Source organism: Equus quagga, chromosome 7, assembly GCF_021613505.1.
Source record: "Equus quagga isolate Etosha38 chromosome 7, UCLA_HA_Equagga_1.0, whole genome shotgun sequence".
Lineage (NCBI taxonomy): Eukaryota > Metazoa > Chordata > Mammalia > Perissodactyla > Equidae > Equus > Equus quagga.
The window spans coordinates 44,810,784-44,832,283 of NC_060273.1; the positions used below are offsets into that span (position 1 = coordinate 44,810,784).

At 51.4% G+C, this 21,500-nt stretch overlaps 1 protein-coding gene across 1 annotated transcript in view; it reads left to right on the forward strand.

The window, feature by feature from the left end:
- Nucleotides 1–21,500, forward strand: part of TBC1D9B (TBC1 domain family member 9B) — a 41,705-nt gene that overhangs the window by 532 nt on the left and 19,673 nt on the right. Inside the window, exons 2-8 of the mRNA XM_046667760.1 lie at nucleotides 272–929; nucleotides 2,395–2,505; nucleotides 5,851–5,969; nucleotides 9,458–9,686; nucleotides 10,752–11,010; nucleotides 12,476–12,683; nucleotides 15,516–15,728. Coding sequence (XP_046523716.1) covers nucleotides 272–929; nucleotides 2,395–2,505; nucleotides 5,851–5,969; nucleotides 9,458–9,686; nucleotides 10,752–11,010; nucleotides 12,476–12,683; nucleotides 15,516–15,728 — 1,797 coding nt within the window. The remainder of the gene's footprint in view (nucleotides 1–271; nucleotides 930–2,394; nucleotides 2,506–5,850; nucleotides 5,970–9,457; nucleotides 9,687–10,751; nucleotides 11,011–12,475; nucleotides 12,684–15,515; nucleotides 15,729–21,500) is intronic.

Sequence of the window (21,500 nt, forward strand, 5' to 3'; positions counted from 1 at the left end):
GCCGGGCGGGCGCGCTCGCGGCAGCAGGCCGGGCGGGAGACGGGGACGGGGCGCCGCGTGGAGGCTGGCGGCGGCCTGCGCCCGCGCCCGGTGCCCGGCGGCTTCCCGGCGGCCGGCCGAGCGCCTTGCGCTTCCTGGAGCGGGGCGCCGCCGCTGAATGTCGGCGACGTCGCCGGGTCCTGGCCCTCCGCCTCAGTTTCCCCAAGCGCTCTGAGGGACAGGGGACACGGGCACACGTTTCCTTCTGCGCCTTTCGTTGCCCCCTCACCAGAGAATTGCCGCTGCAGCGAGAGCAGAGGTCGCCGAGCCGCCCCCGCTGCCCTCTGAGCCCCGGGCGCGCGGCGCTGGGGACGCGGCCTGGCCGGACTGCCGCGCGCCGCCGGGAAGCGAGCCGGGCACGCCGCCGGCCCCGAGGAGGCTGGGCGGCGTGCGCACCCGCGAGTGCCCACCGGGGCTCGTGCTCCGGGCCTGGCCGCCGCCCCGCCCCAGCCCGGCCGCTCCGCTCTGCGGCCCGGTGTCGGCGGACGGGACTTCCGGCCGGCGTGGCGGGTCCTCCGGCCCCCGGAGCGGACATTCTGTGGGCGCCCGCGGGGCGTCTTCCGCGCCCGCCGCGGCCCGGGGAAACCGGCGCCCCTCCGCGCCTCGCGCCTCCGCGCAGCCTGGGGCCCGGCCGCGCCCCTCTGCGCTCCGCCTCCGCCGAGACGGGCTCCCCCGGCGAACGCCCCGCTGCAGGCGGCTGAGGCGAGCCGGGCTGCCACCCCTGCCGCGGCCTGCCCTGCGCCGGCCTCCTGTCCCGGCTCCGGACCGTCGTCTCCGGGGAGGGGCGGCCGGCGCCACCCGGCCTCTGCCTCGAAGAGTAAGCCTATGCCGAGCTGCCCGCCGCGTGAAAAGCCCTCAGGTCTCGGTCGACCCGGTGGCCCAGCGGCTCAGTCCGCTGCGGCGGCCCAGGGTGTCGCCGGTTCGGATCCCGGGCGCGGACACGGCACCGCTCCTCAAGCCTTGCTGAGGCGGCGTCCCACGTGCCACAACTAGAAGGACCCACAACTAAAAATACACAACTATGTACAGGGGGGCTGTGGGAGAAAAAGGAAAACATAATCTCTAAAAACAAACAGCTCTCAGGTCTTACAACGTGAAGATGCCAACGGATAAAGATGAAAATTTCCAAGACCAGAAGAGAAACCCCAAAAGAAGACATGAAAAAAAATGTATTCCAAACGCTGATAAACTTGAATAAGCCCTTTATCTGCAATTTAGAGAGACATTTTAGAGCATTTCATTAAACCAAGTGAAAGATTAGAGACTGCTGGCTCGGGTGTATGTGAAGAGTACCTTCTTTTGTAATCGGTAATTTTATTAATTAAAGACTAGACAGAAAAATATAGTTAAAAATGGAATATGAAACAAGGGTTAAAGTCGTAATAAAACTAATAAAGAGTAATAAAATCAACAGAAATTATTCTGACATCAACAGGAAAATGGTAACAAAATATTTTCAGATCACACCAAAAGCAGTAGTTCATTAAAAGGAAAAAATAAATTTCCAATTGGAACAATGAACAGGCTTTTAGGTAGCTTGATAATGAAGAGGAGTGAATCAGATACAGTGGTCAAGGTTGGACGTTTCCTCTCATTTGCTGGGGAAGTAGTGACATTGACAATGGCTGTATGGGATGAGAAGGAAAACTAGAAATGCCCTAAAACGCTTCAGTTCAGAGATGGAAAAAAAACTGGATCAATCTTTTCCCAAATTGGACAATTCTAAAAATTTGCACGTCCTTTTCAGCCATGACTTTTGAGGCTGCAAGGAACTTCCTTAAACTTTCCATAATAAAAATGTGTGATTCGTTGGCAGAAGGACTGCATCATCTTCCTGTTGTTGATTTGTAAAATGATGTTGCAAAATCATTGTCTTATGAAAAATGCCATGGGAATACCATGGAAAATGTATCTTAAGAGATGTGTCTGGCAGTTAATAAAACACATTGTATTATTTTTCTGGATTTTGTGATATATGTGGTATTTGTTTTGTTTTTAATTTGTAAGTTATACTTCCTTATTCTAAAGAAATACTTGTTTTCAAACCTAATTTTGTATTTTTCTTAAAGAGAGCCTCCCAGAATTGTTTAAGCTTTGGACAGCCTCTGCCTGCCAGTGCTCCTGAGTCGGGGATGTGCAGAAGCTTCAGGAAGAAGTGGGAGGGGACTTTTTGATAGGGCTCAGACGCTAGTTGAAGGCCTTGGAGGGTAAAGATTTCTTGGACGAGGGTGATGCAGGGTGTCTCTCCCTCTCGGCTGGGGCACGGGGCGGGGGGCAGTCCTGGCTGCCTGCTGCCCGGCTCAACTCTCAACACAGCCTGCCCTCACCCTCCACTTTTCTCTGCCTTGCTCCCAGGTCTTCTCGTGGGCACCCTGGACGTAGTGCTGGACTCCAGCGCCCGAGTGGCCCCTTACCGCATCCTGCACCAGACCCAGGAGTCGCAGGTCTACTGGACAGTGGCGTGCGGTAGGTTTCCAGAATGAGAAGGGGTGCTGGGCAGGGCAGTCATCTTCCTCCTCGCAGGCCCCTTTCCCCTTGGTGTGAATGAATGAATGAAGGCTTACAACGACGAGTTTGTTCAAAGCCAAGCAGAGAAGCCCAGTAAGACCTCTGCTCTCCTGGTTCCAGAGCCTGAGTGGGGTGCTGAGGGGCTTCCTGTGGGTGGGACCATCCCTGAGGGGGCCTAGGGAGGTTAGGGTGTGCCTGGAGATGCTTTAGTCTATGCTGGGCCCTCGGGGTTTTCATCTGTCTTAGTGAGGTTCTTTCTCAGGGAGCAGAGGGGGAGGGCCCGTGGCAGTGAGAGAGGCCCCTCCATGGGCAGAGAGCAGCGTGGCCTTGCTGTGTGGCTGTGTGGGAGCCCCTTTGGGGGCAGCAGGGCCTGGTGCTGGGAAGGGGCCTGCTACTCTGTGGAGCCCCAGCCCTTAGGCTTAGGCCGCACGCTAACCTGCTCTCACTTCTGCCAGACCCTCAGCCCTGCCCTGGTCAGGCCCCCATACTCACCTGCCCTGGCCTCTGCCCATGCCTCTCTCCCCCTTGCCCATGCCCTCGCCTTCAGCTCTCCCAAACCAGACAAGGCCCTGCTGGCACCTGCCCAGTGAATCCTGACTCCTTAGGCTGCCATTAAAGGACTTTCAGGGTCTGCCTGCCTCCATTTCTGTCATTCTCCCCCATGCTCACACCTGGCCTTCAGGCAGACCAGATGCTTGCAGGGCCTGAAGTTAGCACCACACTCGGCCTGGCTGGTATGCGTACCGCGTCCCCCACGTCCACCTTACCTCCTCTTGCTCTATTGAGAACCTGTCAAATGTTACCTCGTATGGAAAACCTTCTCAGATTCCCCAGACCCATGTACTTAGCCTTCTTTCTTCTCTAGACTTGCCATGTCTCCACCAGCACTTTTATGCTGAAGGCTTGCTGCCTCTCTTCTTGGACCCGTGGTTCCCTGAGGGTGTGGGTTGGCTCTGCAGCCAGGCAACCTGGGTTAGAGTTATGATTGGGGTCACTTCCCGGCTACATGACTTTCAACAACTTACTTAACCTCTCTGTGTCTCAGCTTCATTGTTTAAAATGAAAATAATGGTACTTGTCTCCAAGATGCTCTAAGAATTAAATAAAATATCCCATGAAAATTTCTTAAAACAGAGGTAGCAGTTAATAATTTAATTAACTATTATATTCCTTGTACTCCCAGTACCTAGCATAGAGATGGCACAGTTTGTGTTTACTTAGTACTAAATGAAGATGGGGTTCCTTTTAACCAATAATTCTTTTGAGTGCACATGTGTAAATATTTATAATTAAAGTGCAGATAGATCCTCACAGGCAGTGTGGACAAGATTTCTTCTGTTTTAGGTTGCCAGGACCGTGTGTGTAAAAGGGAGTGATATGGTAGTGTTGCATCATGTGCAAATTTAACTTCCAAATTCGAATGAGGGTTCTTGGCAAAAAGAGAGAGAGAAAGAAATCTCTTCCCTTACCAACTAGACTTTGGCCCCCATGAACCAGAGAAAGGAGCCTGTAATAGAAACGCAAAGGAAAATGAAAACAAAGGTAATCTATGGATGATCTGGGATAATTTTGATCGCCTGGTGCTACTCACTGTAAGTCATATGAGTCCAGGTTTGTCATTTTCACGTGGGCATCCTTGCGCAGGCCCACAGGGAAGGGTCTTTCTGCAGAATTGCTTGTGAGTGTGGTGGGCTGCTTGGGGAAATGTAAAGAAACAAATCAACCTGAACGGAGATGTGCCTGTGACAAGTGACAGAGCCATGAGCAGGTGCCTGGGTGGGGCAATGATGGGGACCAGCTTGGCCTGGCCAAGGCAGGGTCAGGACTCAGTTTTCATCTGGTGAAAGAGTGTTTCCAGGTAGCGAAGATGGGGTGACCAGGGATCAGGCGCCCACTGAAAATGTCTATGTCTGCAGCTGTGTTGGACTCGTGTCTTGCTAAGGCTCCATCCGTGCCATGTATGCAGGCCTTCCCATGGGTCACAGGTTCGGCTGGGCCTTCTGGACACTCCCAGTCCCTGAGCCGTCTCACCCAAGGTCAGCTAGAAGGAGGCCTTCACTCCTCTTCTTATTCTTGTGACCATTCATTCAGGAAACAGTTCTTGAGTGCAAACCTAGGCACATGCAGAACTCCAAACAGTGGGGTGCCAGGGCAGGGGAGCCAGGCCAGGGCAGACCTTCTCTCATCCCTTTGCTTCTCCTCCTGGGGCCCTTCTTGCCCAGTTCCTTGGTGGAGGCAGAGAAAACAGCTGCCCGACTCTTTGGGAGTGGTGTTGGTCTGCCTTGTCTGAGTTTTTCCATTTCCACTGGGCCTGCAGTTCCTTTAAGGGCCCGTCCCTGAGGAGGACAGGGACCACCTCCTAGGCAGGGCAGACTCTGGGGGCCAGCCAGAAGCTGAAGGGATCAGACAGGGGTCGCTGGAGGAGGCAAGGGTGGGGCTGGGATGTTAGAGGGATGAGGAGCAGGGGCATGGCAGGCAAAGGCCAGGGGTGGAGGGGTAGGGGGAGTGCGTCTGGCCAGCGCAGCAGGAAACCAGCCAGCCAAGGGCCTGGAGCCCTGTGGGAAGCTCCAGCTGCCACCTGTGGATGCCTGAGTTCTCAGGAGAGCTGCAGGCACTCCTGCCAAGTCTGGCTGTGTCTGATTAGTCAGTGATATATCAAAGGCCACATGAAGTCCTTTTATCTTGAGACAAATCTTTATAAGTAAGCACACCTGCAGGTGAGTGGATTGTTTCTAGGAGGACACGGGGAGCTAGTGATCACTCTCACTCTAGGCCCTAGGGGGAGATGGGGACTTTACTTTCTGCGGGACTTTACAGTTCTGCCTGAATGTTTTTATTTTTTGTTTTTATCGGGACCATTTATGACTTTTGTTATATACATGAAGTTTAAAAGGAAAAGAGAAGCAGCTTGAAGATTTTAGTCACTTAGATATACAAATTAGGTCGCCTGTTTTAATCTCTTTGAGTTTATGTTTTTTGTTTTTTTGTTCTTTTTAGCTTGGCACCTGAGCCAACAACTGTTGTGAATCTTCTTTTTTTCTTCTTCTCCTCCCCAAAGCCCCCCGTACATAGTTGTGTATTCTGGTTGTGAGCGCCTCTGGTTGTGCTGTGTGGGACACCGCCTCAGCATGGCCTGATGAGTGGTGACACCTCCATGCCCAGGATCCAAACCTGCGAAACCCTAGGCCGCTGAGGTGGAGCAAGTGAACTTAACCACTCAGCCACGGGATGGCCCCTGAGTTTATGTTTAAGGCCTGTGATTTTGTGATTTTCCTTTTCTTTATTCCACCAAACTTCCTCTAGGTTCTTCCCGCAAAGAGATCACAAAACACTGGGAGTGGCTGGAAAATAACTTACTGCAGACACTGTCAATCTTCGACAATGAGGAGGACATCACTACCTTCGTCAAGGGCAAAATACATGTAAGGCTCGCCTTCTGCTGCTGGGTCCCCATCCTGCTCTGGGCTGTAGTGTTCGCCTGGTCATCCTCTTGACTCTTCAGACTACACGCTCTAGTCCTACCCCGCTTTACAGAGGTGGGGACCAGGAGTCTGCTGCCATTCTCTTGGTGTTGAAAGGGGCAGTTGACCTCCTTGCCCATGTAGCCCCCTCTTCTCCCGGCCACTGGAGTCTGACTGAGCTGAGCCGGGCATTTTTCATATGAGTCCTGTGCTGAGCACTTTATATTCAGGGGACTTGTTAATCATATGTGGTGTACTTAATGGAATATTTTACACCTATCCACATAATAATTATGAAAAGTGTACCAATGTGTAAAAACCAGCATCACGGTGATATTTAGGTTGTTTCCTCTCGGGCGATAGTTAACAGCATAACAAGCGTTTATCTGAGTGTACGTGGGTCTTGCTTCTGCTCCATTGTTGCCTTAGGTTAGAGTCCCCGGAGGCCTCTTACTGGTTAGACTTTCATTCTGCACAGTTGCTTTGGGCTTTGTGACGTCAGCACTTCGTAGACCTGAAGAGGCAGCACCAGGAGTTCCTCAGCTCTTCTCTGTGCACTTTGGGGTTCAAGGTGGGACCTGTGTTGCCTTTCTAGCTCCAGGAAAACAGGCAAAGAAAGCAGAGGCAAGTCTCCACGCTCCTAATGAGCAAGCTGAGCAATAACCGTAATAATAACAATAATAACAGCAACATTGTTGAATGCTTCCTTTATGCCAGGCCCACACAAACTAAACAAACAGACAGAAGAGTTCTAAATGACTCATGGGCCAAAGAAGAAATGGAAGTTAGGAAATATTTAGAACTGAATGATAATTGAAATGCTACTGCATATTAGAATTTGTGGGATGCAGGGGCTGGCCCGGTGGCACAGCGGCTAAGTGCGCACGTTCCGCTTCGGCCGCTCAGGGTTCACCAGTTCGCATCCCGCATGTGGACATGGCACCGCTTGGCATGCCATGCTGTGGTAGGTGTCCCACATATAAAGCAGAGGAAGATGGGCACAGATGTTAGCTCAGGGCCAGTCTTCCCCAGCAAAAAGAGGAGGATTGGCAGATGTTAGCTCAGGGCTAATCTTCCTTGGAAAGAAAAAAAGAATTTGTGGGATGCAGCAAAGCACTACACAGAAGGAAATTTTAAGCTATAAATTTTATGTTTTCTGGTATGAGAAGAAGAAAGTGGAAATTAATGAGCCAAGTGTCCAATTCAGTAAGAGAAACTAGGAAATTAGAAAGATGTAAATAATGAAGGACAGAAGTCAGTTCCATAGAAAACAAGGGAACAGTACAAAAGGGAAACAGATGAGATCCAAAAATATAAATAAACCCATGACAAAAGTGATCCAGGACAAGAGAGAGAACCCTCAAATAAGCAACACTGGGACAGAAATATGAGAAGCAGAGTTTAAAAGAAGAGAGAGAGGGTGCCATAAACAGCTTTAAGTCAGTAAATTTAAGAATTTAGACTAGATGGACACTTTTTAGAATAATAGGTATTAGCTTCCAATTGCTACCACAACAAGTTGCTGTTAACCTGGTGGCTTAGAACAGCACAGCTTCCTTCTACAGTCCTGAGACCGGGCCTGCATGTGGCCTCATGGGCTACAGTCAAGGCGTGGCAGGGCTGTGCTCCTGCAGAGGCTCTGAGCGAAGAATCCGTCTCCTTGCCTTTGCCGGCTTTTGGGAGCCACTTGTACTCCTTGGTTGTTAGCCTGTTTCTTCTTTTTTGATGCCAGCAGTGTAGGTTCTTCAAATCCATTAGTCAGTCTCTCTCTGCACACTTCTGTGGTCTCATCCCCTTTGTGACTCCGACCCTCTTGTCCCCTTCTTTATAAGGACCCCTGTGATTGTATTGGACTCACCCAAATAATCCAGGATCGTCTCCCCATCTCAAAGTCCTTATTTAATCACATCTGCCAAGTCCCTTTTGCTCTATAAAGTAACGTATTCGCAGGTCCTCGGGATTGCTATGTAGACATCTTTGGGGGCCATTATTTGGCCTACCACATAGTATAAGTTAAATTGAGACTCAGGAAGAAATAGGGAACCTGAATATGCCTAAACCTATTAAAGAAATTGAATCAATAATTTAAAATCTGCCCAGTGATTTTTATAGTTGGGTTCTATCAGGCAACAAACAGGAAATCCCAGCCCTATGAGCCAGGCCAGCTCATTCCTGTTGGTGGGACCATTACTCTTGAGTAGAGACAGGTGGAAAATGCAGAGCAGGCCATGTTAGCCCCTCTGCTCCCTGCTTTAGGGTCTCCCTGGTGCAGCTGGAGGGAGTTGGGGGGCAGGGCAACTGGTGATGACCTACAGGCTGTCCAGAGCCCACCTAGTGTTTTCCAGGAGAGAGGGGATGCTAATAATGCAGAGGGCGCTTTGCAGAGCCTTTTTTTAGATGTGGAGCTAGTTCCTGCAGGAGTATTCCAGGGAGTACCGGAGGCAGCTTGAGGGAGTGAAGACGTGGAGATCACAGCCACTGCAGTACTGGCTATCCTGAGATCAGGGGTATCGGAGCATACCCCACCTTTGGGTCCTCGCTCCAGTTGCTGGCTATCCTCCCTGCCCATGGAGGAAGGGACACAAGGCCGCCAGGAGGTCTGGCAGAAACAGCAGGCCCGCCCCATGCCCTGGCCTTGAGTTCCCTTAGTTTACTGAGTAATCGTCCTCCAGAAAATCTGTGTGCACACTTCAAGCCGAGTGTACTAAGAACCTCTTTTACCCCAAGAGGTTTGGGGCTGGCTCTGTGGCCCAGGGTGATGTCTCTGGGTAACCTGAGCCCAGTGAAGATGCTGGCAGGACACAGATAAATGTGCGCTGAGCCAGGTGGGCCCTGAGCTGGTCCATGGGTGCTGAGCTGGTTGTGGGCAGAGGTGAGAGGCAGGAGCCACCTGGTGTATGGAGGCAGAGGGGACTGTCTAACACAGAACATCCTCCAAGATGTTGTCATGGGAAAAGCACTTCACAGAACAGTGCCACATTGAGATGCCGTTTGGGTAGAGAGAGGAAGAGAGAAAGCTGCCTGCCTCAGTGCCTGCAGGTCTGGGAAGACCCGGAGGAGTAGCTGCAGGGCGGGAGAGGGAGACTTCGCTTTCACTGAAGACATTTTTCTGCCAATTGCATTTTTTACCATGTTTACATATTATATTTTTCAGAAATTTTGCACAAAAATAAATAAAATGCTTATTTTAAAAGTCGCCGCCCTGAGCCAGTGGTGATAATAGCTCAGGGAGCTGAGGGAACTTGCCTGGCATCTGTCCGACCATGTGTGTCGACAATGCACTGGCCAGATCAGCCAAGGGGGCCTGCCCATGCTGTGGCCCTTGGGCTGGCATCCAAGCATCCTGGTCCCACCACTGGGGTTCCCTGGGCCTCTCTGCTCCCGCCTTTGCCTGGCTCAGCTGTGGGGACCCTTGGCCTGCATAAACCAGTCCCCTTGTCCTCCTCCAGGGTATCATCGCGGAAGAGAACAAGAACCTGCAGCCCCAGGGAGACGAAGACCCGGGGAAATTCAAGGAGGCCGAGCTGAAGATGCGAAAGCAGTTCGGGATGCCTGAGGGGGAGAAGCTGGTCAACTACTACTCCTGCAGCTACTGGAAGGGCCGCGTGCCACGGCAGGGCTGGCTCTACCTGTCCGTCAACCATCTGTGCTTCTATTCCTTCCTGCTGGGAAAGGAAGGTGAGCACAGGCCAGCGGGTGGGGGCGGTGGGGGCGCCCCCGCATACCCACGTCCCCCATGTCCCCCAGGCCCTCAACTGGTCCCTCATCCTCAGTGCCTCTGACGTCCGGAAAGTTCACGGCCTCTCCAGACCACTGAAGTTCCTGAGGGGTCTCCCTCCTCTCAGCCCCCAGACATTCTGTCCCCACATACCCACCAGAGGGTCTCCCCAAAACCCAGTGCCACCTCAGTGGCCCACACCAGGAACGCCCAGACTTGAGCCAGCACACACCTGGCTCTTGGGGGCTCCTGTCATGGCCGTCTGCACCGACACGGCTCTTCACATAGTGACTTTCTACACAGGGCCTCTCCTCTGTGAGTTGAGTACTTGAGGGCACACAGTGTCCCTGAATGGCTCCAGGTTACGTGGTACCTTGGGCATGTGCCACTGCAGCCACTTACTGGAGGTCCCTCCCTGCAGGAAGCCTGGCCTCGGGAGATGAGGCAGACTCCTCATGACAGCCAGGACCCTCTGGTGCCATGTCATTCCCAGAAGGAGCCCCCAGGGCTCCAGCCAATTCTAGTATTTCCCCTCCTGAGCCAGGCAAGGCCTTCTGCCTCATGCATACTTGTCACATTCTCCCCTACCCTTCTCCCCGCCACGCACCTCCTCATCAGTCAGGTGCCGGTGTCCTCTCTGTGCTGGTCACACCATGTTGTGACTTGTTCCCACATCAGTGTACTCCCACCAGATGGGCTTCTCGGGGCCGGGGTCAGCTAGCTCACCTCTGCACTTCCATTTGTGTCGTCCTGCAGCCATTTGTGGGGCAAACGTTTGCACCATCTGTTCTCAGGGCCGAGCACTGGATTGGCCTGAGATGCAGTGGGGGCCGCAGTGGCTCCATTTCCCCTCGTGGAGTGTGTGTCCCGGCACAGCCAGGCTTGGGCACGGGGAGGTGGCGGGCACGTGGTAAATGCTGCCCTCGGAGAGTGGCTCCCCTGCGTGTGTTCTGGGTGCAGGGGGACTCCTGAGCCCCGCCCTGCCCATGTGACTCACTGGTGTGTCTGTCCCCACGGGTGTCCAGTGAGCCTGGTGGTACAGTGGGTAGATGTCACACGGCTGGAGAAGAATGCCACCCTGCTCTTCCCCGAGAGCATCCGTGTCGACACCCGGGACCAGGAGCTCTTCTTCTCCATGTTCCTCAACATTGGCGAGACCTTCAAGCTCATGGAGCAGCTGGCCAACCTGGCCATGCGGCAGCTGCTGGACAATGAGGGCTTCCTGGAGGACAAGGCGCTGCCCAGGCCCTCTCGGCCGCACAGGAACATCTCGGCTCTGAAGCGGTGCGTTGCCCCCAGGGCGAGAGGGGCCCGCCCTCCTCACCCCTCATGGGCTCCCCTCGTGGGAAGGGGTCAGGTAAAGGGGTAGTTTTGGATAGCAGGGGAGGGCACCAAGGGATTCGCAGAGCAGTTGTCCTGAGGGGCCTGCCATTGACGCGGAGGAAGTGCTTCTTGTGTTCTTTCTCCAAGCCTTGGGATGGGGAGGTACCCTTACACTCACTGGTGTCAGACAGGAAGCTGAGGCACAGAGAGGTTGAGTAACTTGCTCAAGGCCCCTCAGCTAGTGAGTGGTGGAGCCAGGGTGTGAGGTGGCTGCCGGACCACCCTGCCCACCACCTGGGTCAGGGTTCCCCCAGAGGCTGCATCTGGAAGGCTTTGGTGAATCCAGGCTTAGGATGGACAGCCTCCATCCCACAGTAATTGACACCTCTTCCTGGACCCTTTGGCCAGTGGCCCCTCGTAGCCATGGTACCCAGTGCCCTGGCCTGGAGCTGAAGTGCAACCAAGGAAATGGCCTCGTGTGCACCTCTGAGGTCTCTGCTGCCTTGTCCGTGGGTATTGGCAGACAGAGGAATGAGTGATAGTGGCCCCTGCCCCCAGCACTTCTGTTTGCGTTCCTCAACTGTGGCTTCACGGGAAACCCACAAGGCTGGCTGGGAGCTCAGAAGTTCATGGATTTATATCCATGTGCTCAGAAACCTCATCCCTGCCCGCCGTTTTCTGGGTGACATTCAGACTGGCCTAGGCCCAGACTCTGGGATGCACCTTCAGAACACCATCCGCAAGGATGTGACTCTCCTAATGCAAGTGACAAGGTTGCTTTTGGAACCTTCCAGAAAGAAAGTAAGCAGGACCAGGACTTGACACTTATGCTGGGCACTGTCCATCAGGGTGTGCCCATCAGGCCCTGCTCAGGCTTCTGGCAGTCCTCGTGGGCCTGTCGAAAGAGATGTTTATGAGAACAGAGCCACCAAAGGGGCGAGGAGCAGGGCACCAGGCAGCCACCTCATACAGCTGTCAGACAGGCAACAGCCTCGTGGGTTTTAGTCTGCACACTGCCTGTCAGGAGGTCCTGGTCTGGGTTTCTAGGTGGGGCTGGGTCTTCCCAGTGAGAAGTAGCTGCCTCGGGGCAGAGGCGTGCAAGCAGAGACAGGAAACCTCGAGGCACTGGGCACTGCCTGCCTGCAGTACTGAGCGAGCAACATGTCACAGCCCGTCGCCTCCAGCTGTCCTCCTACAGCCATTGGGTTTCAATGGCATGCTGTTGGCTGACCGCTCCTCTGCTGGTCATACAAATGTCTCACATTATACTTGGCCATTCACGTGCGTGTTTTATTGAACTCTAAGATTCTTGGGCATGACTTGCTCATGGGAGGACCCCAACAGCCTGAATCAGATTAGGAAACCAAGGCCCTGAGGCCCCTCTTGGGTGTGCTGGCCCCGACTCTGGTCCCATTGGTTTCTCCAGAGACCTGGATGCCCGAGCCAAGAATGAGTGTTACCGGGCCACATTCCGGCTGCCCAAGGACGAGCGCCTAGATGGCCACACAGGCTGCACCCTGTGGACCCCGTTCAACAAGCTGCACATCCCTGGCCAGATGTTCATCTCCAGCAACTACATCTGTTTTGCCAGCAAGGAGGAGGATGCGTGCCACCTCATCATACCCCTGCGGGAGGTAAGCCCCAGCCCCAGCTGGCTCTGACCTGACTCAGTGGGGCACCTGGCAGGAATCCCTGGCTGGAATGGCTACTTGGCATTCAGTGATGGCCACATGGCAGGCATGTGGCGAGTCAGCACCCTCCCAAGTACCTGCCCTGTGCCAACCCCTCAGGAGTGGGTGCACTGAATGCCCCCTCAGGTCACCTCACCTTGCCTAGTGGGGAGACAGGGTGGGACCTCGGCACACCAGGAGAGCTCACAATGGGACATAAGGAAACTTCAGAGAGGACCCACACCTCCCTGGTCAGCCCAGGGGCCTCCTGCTGGTGAGTGTCTGTCAGTCCTGCCTGCCGGCCCTGAGGTTGGACTTCGGCAAAGCCCTGCTTGGACTGGGTTTGGAGGACTTTGACTGCACATGCCCCTCCATGTGATTCTCAGAGGCCAACACTGGCCTTGGCTGTGGCTCAGGCTCCAGCAGAGTCTTCAGAAGTCAGCTCTCACCTGTCAGGGGTAGAATCGACTCTTAGCTGTGAGAGGGAGGGGTCGGCTCTCACCTGTCAAAGGTATTTTTTTCTCGGGTTTCCTGGGCTCCCATGGCGATCCAGGTGGAAACAGTGCCATTTGTCCTGTGCTGCAGTGAAGCGTGTGGACAGAGAGGGAGAGGGCCCCCGTCTGGATGGAAGGCACTGACCCCAAGGTCAGGGCAGGTCCCAAGGTCTCCTTTTTCTCACGACCTATCAAGGCAGACTGGCTCATTAATTATTGAAGTACAATGAGGTTCTTCAGTTATAACCTAAATCACAGTATTTTGATGTTATTAAAAACCTAGAGCAACAAGACCTCCGTGGCGTTTGTACAGTGCCCTGAGTTGCAGGTGTAGCTGTGAGTAGGTGTGGGGTAATGTGCTGCCTCAGTTTCCCCAAGGGAAGTCAGACACAAAGAACTCAAAAGAGCCATAGTTCCAGAAGCTCCAGACTGAGGGGCTCAGAGGTAGCCCCTGACCCCACATTCTCTCTTGGTGCCAGTTCTGTGGCTTGGTGCTGGGCGCTGTACTGGCCTGGCCCTGAGGCCTGGGGGCCAGCTAAGGGGTCTCCTTAGGCCACAGCTCCACTCTGCTGCTGAGTACTGATGTTTCTGATGGCAGAGGGCTCTGGCTGAGCTGTGGAGCAGGACCACGTCATCCTCTTGGGATGGGTCTCTGCAGCTGGTCAGGATGGAGGCCTGGCCCAGCACTGACCGATCCTCAGCACCCTAGCCAGGGGCTTCACAGGGGCTCCTCCCTCAGAGCCAGCTGCACTCGTGTGTCCAGTGGGCCCCTGAATTTGCGGTCCCACACATGCTCTTTGCATCCTCACCTCAGGAGGCAGTGCCGCTTCCATCCATCCTCTTGGGTGAGAGGTGGAAGCCACCCTTGATTCTGACCGGGCTGTATCCCAGCCATAGCACGTCCTGTCAGCTTGCCCTCTGGGTCACCTCCCTTCCTCTGCACTAGGACACTGTCGTCTGCTTGGGCCACCTCGAGAGTGTCCTGCCCGCACCCAACCCCTTTAGGACCATCCACCCACAGCAGCCAACGTAATTCAGAGTGTCAGTCAGAGCATGTGGTGCCCTGCCTCAAATCCCCCAGGTTCTTCTCTTGTGACTAGAAGAATCCCCAACTGCCTGCTGTGACCTGAGAGACTGTCGTGAGCCATCTGCCCCTTCTCAGACCTCAGCTCACACACATGCAGATGGATGTGTGCACACAAACACATACACATACTCATGCACACACTCACATATACACATACAGCACACACTCATGCAGACACTTGCATGCATAGGCACACGCACTCACAGTCATACACATGTACACATACCACACACTCGCACACGTATACACCACAAACTCACATGCATATGCACATACACAGGTACATGTACACATGCACCACCCCCACATACAGACATGCACGTGTACACATATGCACCACACATGCATGCCACATATGCACATGCGCACATGCACACACACACACGTATACATGCTCTTACGCATACATCCACACACACCTACACACTCACATATATATACACACTCACAAGCCCCATCCCACCCACCCTCACTCAGTCTGCCCCAGCTTCTCCAGCCTTTCCTTGTCCATCTGGCCAGTCCGGCCCCTCCTCAGGGTGGTTGCCAGCCCTCTGCCCCAGTTCCTCACCTGGCTGCACCAGGTCTCAGCTCAGTTGCTATCTGCCCAGAGGAGCCTTCAGCGCGAAGCAGCCCAGCGGCCTCCCTACTCAGCCCTGGTGACTGTGCTTCATTTGCATGCCCATTTTCTGCCCCCACCCTGGGCTGTAGGCTCTGCAGAGGCGCCCCCTGAAGACCATGCTGTGTCTTCCATGGCTTGCTGCTCTGTCTGCATGCCTTGGGGTCAGAGCCAGGCCGAGGACACACCTGTCAGCAGGTGTTCTGGGCACCAGTGCTTAGGACGGCTGTGCAAGGTGGGCTCCTCTGCGTGCTTCAGCGTGGGGGAAAACTGGCCATCTTTGGGAAGCCAGAAGGACCAGTAGCTGGGCTCAGCACTTTACGTTCTGCATCTTCATCTTCATGACAGTCCTGCAAGGCTGATGTGCTCGCCCCCACCGACGGTGAAAAACGAGCTTAGACATGCACGGAACTTGCTCAAGGTCACCAGCAGCAAGTGGCAAAGTCAGAATATGAGTCAGGTTGGGCCCGGAGAGCCCCCCCGTCCACTCCCTGCACTGTGCCCCAGAGAGGACCATCTGAGGCTGCTGTGCTCTCATATTCACAAAACTGCCCAGCTCCACGTCCCAAGATACACCTAAACTGTCTTTGCCTTCTTAGGTGACCATTGTCGAAAAAGCCGACAGTTCCAGTGTCTTGCCCAGCCCTCTGTCCATTAGCACCAGGAGCAAAATGACCTTCCTGTTTGCCAACCTGAGAGACCGTGGCTTCCTGGTTCAGAAGATCTCTGACTTCCTCCAGAGGACACCATCCAGGCAGCCGGGCAGCAGCGGCAGGGGGAGGAACACCAGTGCCATGGACCCGGCTCCAGAGGTGAGGGGACCCCTTGGGAGCAGCAGGGTTGCAGGGGAGTCAGGGCCAGGAGAAGAGCTGTGGCAGCCATCAGCATCTGTGCTGGAGCCTGCCCCCTGTGAGGTCTGCTGTGGGCCGTGGGCTAGGCAGGGTCCTACTGGGTGCTGGGTGGAGAGCCTAACCCAGTCCCCATCTCAGGTGGCTGGGCCACACACACATTGCCCCAGGTCACATGCCTCTCCACCCGGCCATGCACCCCAGTCCTGAGCATCACCTGCCTGCCATGAGTCCCATTCACATACAGAGCCTCTGGCTGACCAGCCATCTTCGCTTCGTCCCTTGAGGATGTCTGTGCTCGGAGAGCAGGAGCCGTGCTGTTCAGGCCCATCCGGCTCGGCTTCGTTCAACTGGGGTTTCTCCCATCTGTTTTTAGTCTGAGGTTCTTATAGGGAAAGACCCCCTTTTTAAAGACTTCAGTGTAATATTATTATACCAACAAACTTAATAATAATTCCTTACTATGAAATACTTGTGCTCACATTTCCCACATGCAGGTGTGCCATTTGAATTGAGGTACACAGAGGTTGTGCAGACATTACTGTTGGTTGATATGTCCCATAAATCTCTTCTATCTACAGACGTCTGCTCCCCTGAGCTCTTTCTCTTTTTCTTGCAGTATTTTGTTGCAGGAATTGGGTCATTTTTGCTGTGAAGGTTCTCACAGTCCAGTTTTTGCTGGTTGCTTCCCCTGGAGGCATGTATCGGCTCCCTTTGTCCCTGTTTCCTGTGAGTTGGTGGTTGAGTAGTGAGATCCACGTCAGATTCAGGTTCAGTTGTTTGTGTTTGGGGGGCAGGTCTTCTTGAGCAGGATTAAGGTGCTGTGTGCTCCCACCAAGGGGTATCCAACCCCTGGTCATCTCGTGTGCTGGTACAGCTTGTGGAGGTGCACTGCCAGATCCAGCAATTCAGTAGGGCTGCAAGGTGATGGCTCCCTAATGCTATCACTCCTTCTGTTTATTAGCCGGAGCCCTTTCCTGCTGAGAAACTGCCCTCCTCACCCGCTCGGCTGCCTGAGGCACAGTTCAGATAGGAAAGGCAGAGTAAATCTTTTGTTCTTTCCTTTTATTCACCAGTTGTTAAAATGATGAGTTGCTTTTCTAGTATCCTCCAAAGGTGACCAATTCATTTTTATGTTTATTTTTCAGTGTAATTATATATGAACTTACAGATTTAAGCAACTTGACATTTTTTGATCCATGACAGTTATTATCCTCAGTCCATCCGTGACCAGAGGGAGCTTGTTCAGCTTGGCACCTGACTCCTTTTGGCACAACCCTGGCCATGTTTGCTCACTTCCTTGCTTCTTGATATGACAAGATGTGTTTGCTGTTGGTCAGTCTGAATTTGTGAAAACACTTCATGCTTAGAAGAGTCCATATAAAAATCCATATATCTGGTTTCTCTGGAAAAAGCAGCAGCCCTGGCATTACGGGCCCTCATTCGCACTGGGTAGCATTGGAACCAAGTGGTGGCACGTGCCCTCCAGCTCCCCAGAGCCCCACCTGGTTGGCCCACGAAGGCCTTTAAACTTTCCACCCCTGTAATCAATGCTCAGAAGTTATTCAGTAGATAAGGAGTGGATGGGAAGGAGCCAGGCAGAATCTGTGTGCACTGGAGACGTTAAGAAGGGTTTCTTGGGGGGGCCTGGGCTTGATCTGGGATTTCGAGAAAGAATGAGGTTAGATTGGGTGAAAACGGACATGAGCAGGACTGTTGAGCTGCCTTTATGAGGCCCAACACCACAAATGACAGGGCTGACAGGCCAGAGTGAGCACTGTGGCCCCTTCCAAGTGCTCTCCATTGGTTCCCCTCACACATTTCTGTTCCCTCCCGTTAGGTCCCAGGTGCTGTTCTAGGCACCAAGATTACAACAGTGAACAGAGTAGACAAAATCCATGCCTCTCAGAGCTTATGTTCTGCTGAGAGAGACAGATAGACAGCATATGAACATCCAGGAGGTCAGGGAGTGGTAAGGGTCATGGATACAAGTAAAGTGGGACAAGGGCTTGGGAGTGCTGGGAAGGAGGGGCTGTCTTCGATCTATTTTGTTTGTGGGCAGCCTCCCTGATCAAGTGGCATTTGAGCAGGAACTTGAAAGAAGTAAAGGACCAAGCCATAACGTATGTGGGGAAAGGGTGTTCGAGATAGAGGGAATAGCAGGTACAGAGGCCTGGAGGCAAGATTGACTGGGTACAGGCTAGTAAGAGAAATGAGACCAGTGTCGGAGGTGAGATGAGAGAGCACGCAGGAAGCCAGATCGTGTGAAGCCTGTAGGCCTTTGTAAGCGCTTAGCTTTGACTCAGAGTGAGATGGGAAGCTGTTCGAGGGTTTTGACCTGAGGAGAGACACAATCTATTTATGTTTTAATCGAATTAGTCTGGCCACCATATTGAGAATCAATTTGAGGTGCAGCTATCCACTACAGAAGCCACACTTGAGCACCTGAAATGCAGCTGGTCCAAATTGAAATGTGCTACAAGTATAAACTACATGCCAGAAGTTGAAGATTCAGTATGAAAAAGAGAATGTAAAACATTTTGATCATTTTTTACATTGATTCCATGTTGAAATAGTGTTTTGGGTATATTGGATCAAATAACATTTATTATTAAAATTAGTTTTCACCAATTTCTTTCATGTTTTTTAATGTGGCTACTAGAAAATTTTAAATTATGTATCTGGTTCTCATTATATTTCTCTTGGACAGAGCTGGACTTGAGAGTGGCAAGAATAGAAGCAGAGATGAGTTGGAAGGCTGTTGCAGTAGTCAGGACATAGGATGATAGGGTCTTGGTCAAGGGTGGTAGCAATGGTAGCAAGGTTGGTGAGAATTGGTCCAATTCAGGATATGTGTATATATATACATATATTTATATATTTTTATTGTGGTAAAATACACATAACATAAAGTTAACCATTTTTAAGTGTACCATTCGGTGGCATCAAGCACATACACACGGTTGTACAACCATCACCACCATCCATCTCCAGAACTCTTTTCATCTTGGAAAACTGAAACTCTGGACCCATTAAACACAAACTCCCCAGACCACCCTCCCCCAACCCCTGGCACCCACCATTCTCCTTTCTGTCTCTATGAACTTGACTACTCTAGGGACCTCATGTAAGAGGAATCATACCGTATTTGTCCTTTTGTGACTGGCTTGTTTCACTTAACGTAATATCCTCAGAGTTCATCCATGTTGTAGCATGTATCAGAATTTCTTTCCTTTTTATGGCTGAATGATATTCTGTTGTATATATAGACCACGTTTTGTTTATCCATTCATCCACTGATGGACACTTGGGTTGCTTCTACCTTTTGGCTATTGTGAATAATGCTGCTATGAATGTGTGGGTACAAGCATCTCTTCAAGACTCTACTTTCAGTTCTTTTAGGGATATACCCAGAAGTGGAATTGCTGGGTCAAATGCTAATTCAATTTTTTTTTTTTCCGTGAGAAAGATTGGCCCTGAGCTAACATCCACCACCAGCCCTCCTCTTTTTGCTGAGGAAGATTGGCCCTGAGCTAACATCTGTGCCCATCTTCCTCCATTTTGTATGTGGGATGCCTGCTACAGCATGGCTTGATAAGCGGTGCGTAGGTCTGTGCCTGGGATCCAAACTGGCAAACCCCGGGCCACCAAAGCGGAATGTGCAAACTTAACGGCTGCACCACTGGCCCGGCCCCTCAAATGCTAATTCAATGTTTAGTATTTTGAGGAATTGCCGTACCATCTTCCATGTGGCTGCACCATTGTACATGCCTACCAGCAATGCAGAAGGGTTCCAATTTCTCCCCATCCATGCCAACACCTGTTATTTTCTGGTTGGTTTTCTTTACAGTAGCCATTCTAATGGACATTAAGTGATATCTCATTGTAATTTTGATTTGCCTTTCCCCAGTGATTGGTGATGTTGAGCATCTTTCCATGTCTTGTTGGCCATTTGTATATCCGCTTTGTAGAAATGTCTATTCAAGTCCTTTGCCTATTTTTTTAACCAGGTTGCTTGTTTTTGTTGGGGAGTTGTAGAAGTTTTTTATATATTCTGGATATTAACCTCTTATCAGATATATGATTTGTAAGTATTTTCTCCCATTCCTTGAGTCGCCTTCTCATTCTGATGATTTGTATCCTTTGGTGCACATGAGTTTTTAATTTTTATGTAGTGCAATTTATCTGTTTTATTACTTATGCTTTTGATGTCATATCCAAGAAATAATTGCCAATCTAATATCATGAAGCTTTTACACTATGTTTTGTTTTAAGAGTTTTATAGTTTTAGTTCTTACATTTATGTCTTTGCTCCATTTTGAGTTAATTTTTGTGTATGGTGTGAGGTAAGGGTCCAGCTTCATCATTTTGCATATGGATATCCAGTTTTCCCAACACCATGTGTAAAAACCATCCACTCCCCATTGAGTAATCTTGACACCCTTGTTGAAAATTTTTTACCATATATTCAAGTTTTCATTTCTGGGATCTCAGTTCTATTCCCTTGGTCTATATGTCTATCTTTACAGTAATACCACACTGTTTTAACTACTGTAGCTTTACAGTAAATTTTTAAATCAGAAAGTACGAGACTTTGAACTTCATTCTTTTTCCAAGATTGTTTTGGCTGTTCGAGATCCCTTGGATTCCATGTGAATTTTAGGATGTATTTATTTCTGTAAAAAACACTGTTGGGATTTTAATAGGGAATAGCACTGAATCTGTGGATCACTTTGAGTAGTACTGACATTTTAACAATATTAAATCTTCTAATCTATCCATGAACATGGGATGTCCTTCCATTTATTTGGATCTTCTTTAATTTTTTTCAGCAGTGTTTTGTAGTTTTCAGTGTACAACTCTTTCACCTCCATGGTTAAGTTTATTCCTAAGTACTTTATTCTTTTGGGGGCTATTGTAAATGGAACTGTTTTCTTAATTTCCTTTTTGGATGTTTCAGTGTTAGTGTATAGGCTACATTTTGAAGGCAGATCTGAGAACTGATGGATTAGATGTAAGAAATGGAAGAAAGAGTGGGGTTTACAAAAAGATGATGCTGTGGTTTTGGCCTGAGCAGCTTAGAGAAAAGAATGACCATTTAACGACAGGGAGAAGATGCAGGAAGAGCAGGTTTGGAAGAATTCCATTTTAGATGTATGAAGTTTGAGGTCAAGAACAGTGAGAACTAAGACCTAACCACTGGAGATGGCAAGGAGGCCCTGGTGGCCTTGACAAGAGTTGTTCCATGGAAAGACAGGAAGAAAAGGCTGATTGGAGTGGCCTTCAACTGGGACAAGGTGGCAGTGGCAGAGTAATTTAAAAATCTTACCAGATTTCCTCATAAAGATGCACAGAGCAACTTCAAGAGTCAAAGAAAAGACCATAGCAACGTTTTCAACAAAACCAGGTGAAAGGCATCTCACAAGCCCCAGCCTGCAAGTCGGTGGGTCAGACCACCAACTGCAGCAACAGTCTGTCCAGACAGAGAATGAGGAGCTGCGCGGAGGGAGTGGAGGGGAGAGGAAGAGGGTCTGACAGACCTAGGAGTTGGGGATTCCAGAATCACCAAAAACACCCGCCACCCCCACCCCGAGATGACTCACTAAACAGAAACCTCAGCAAGTGAATCTGAGAAACAACCAGAGAAACTGCGAGCAGATTTTTCAGGCTCCAGTTTACAGATAAGTGAACAAAACGAAACATGGAAATCCACTAACGGATGAGCAAAGATCAGAG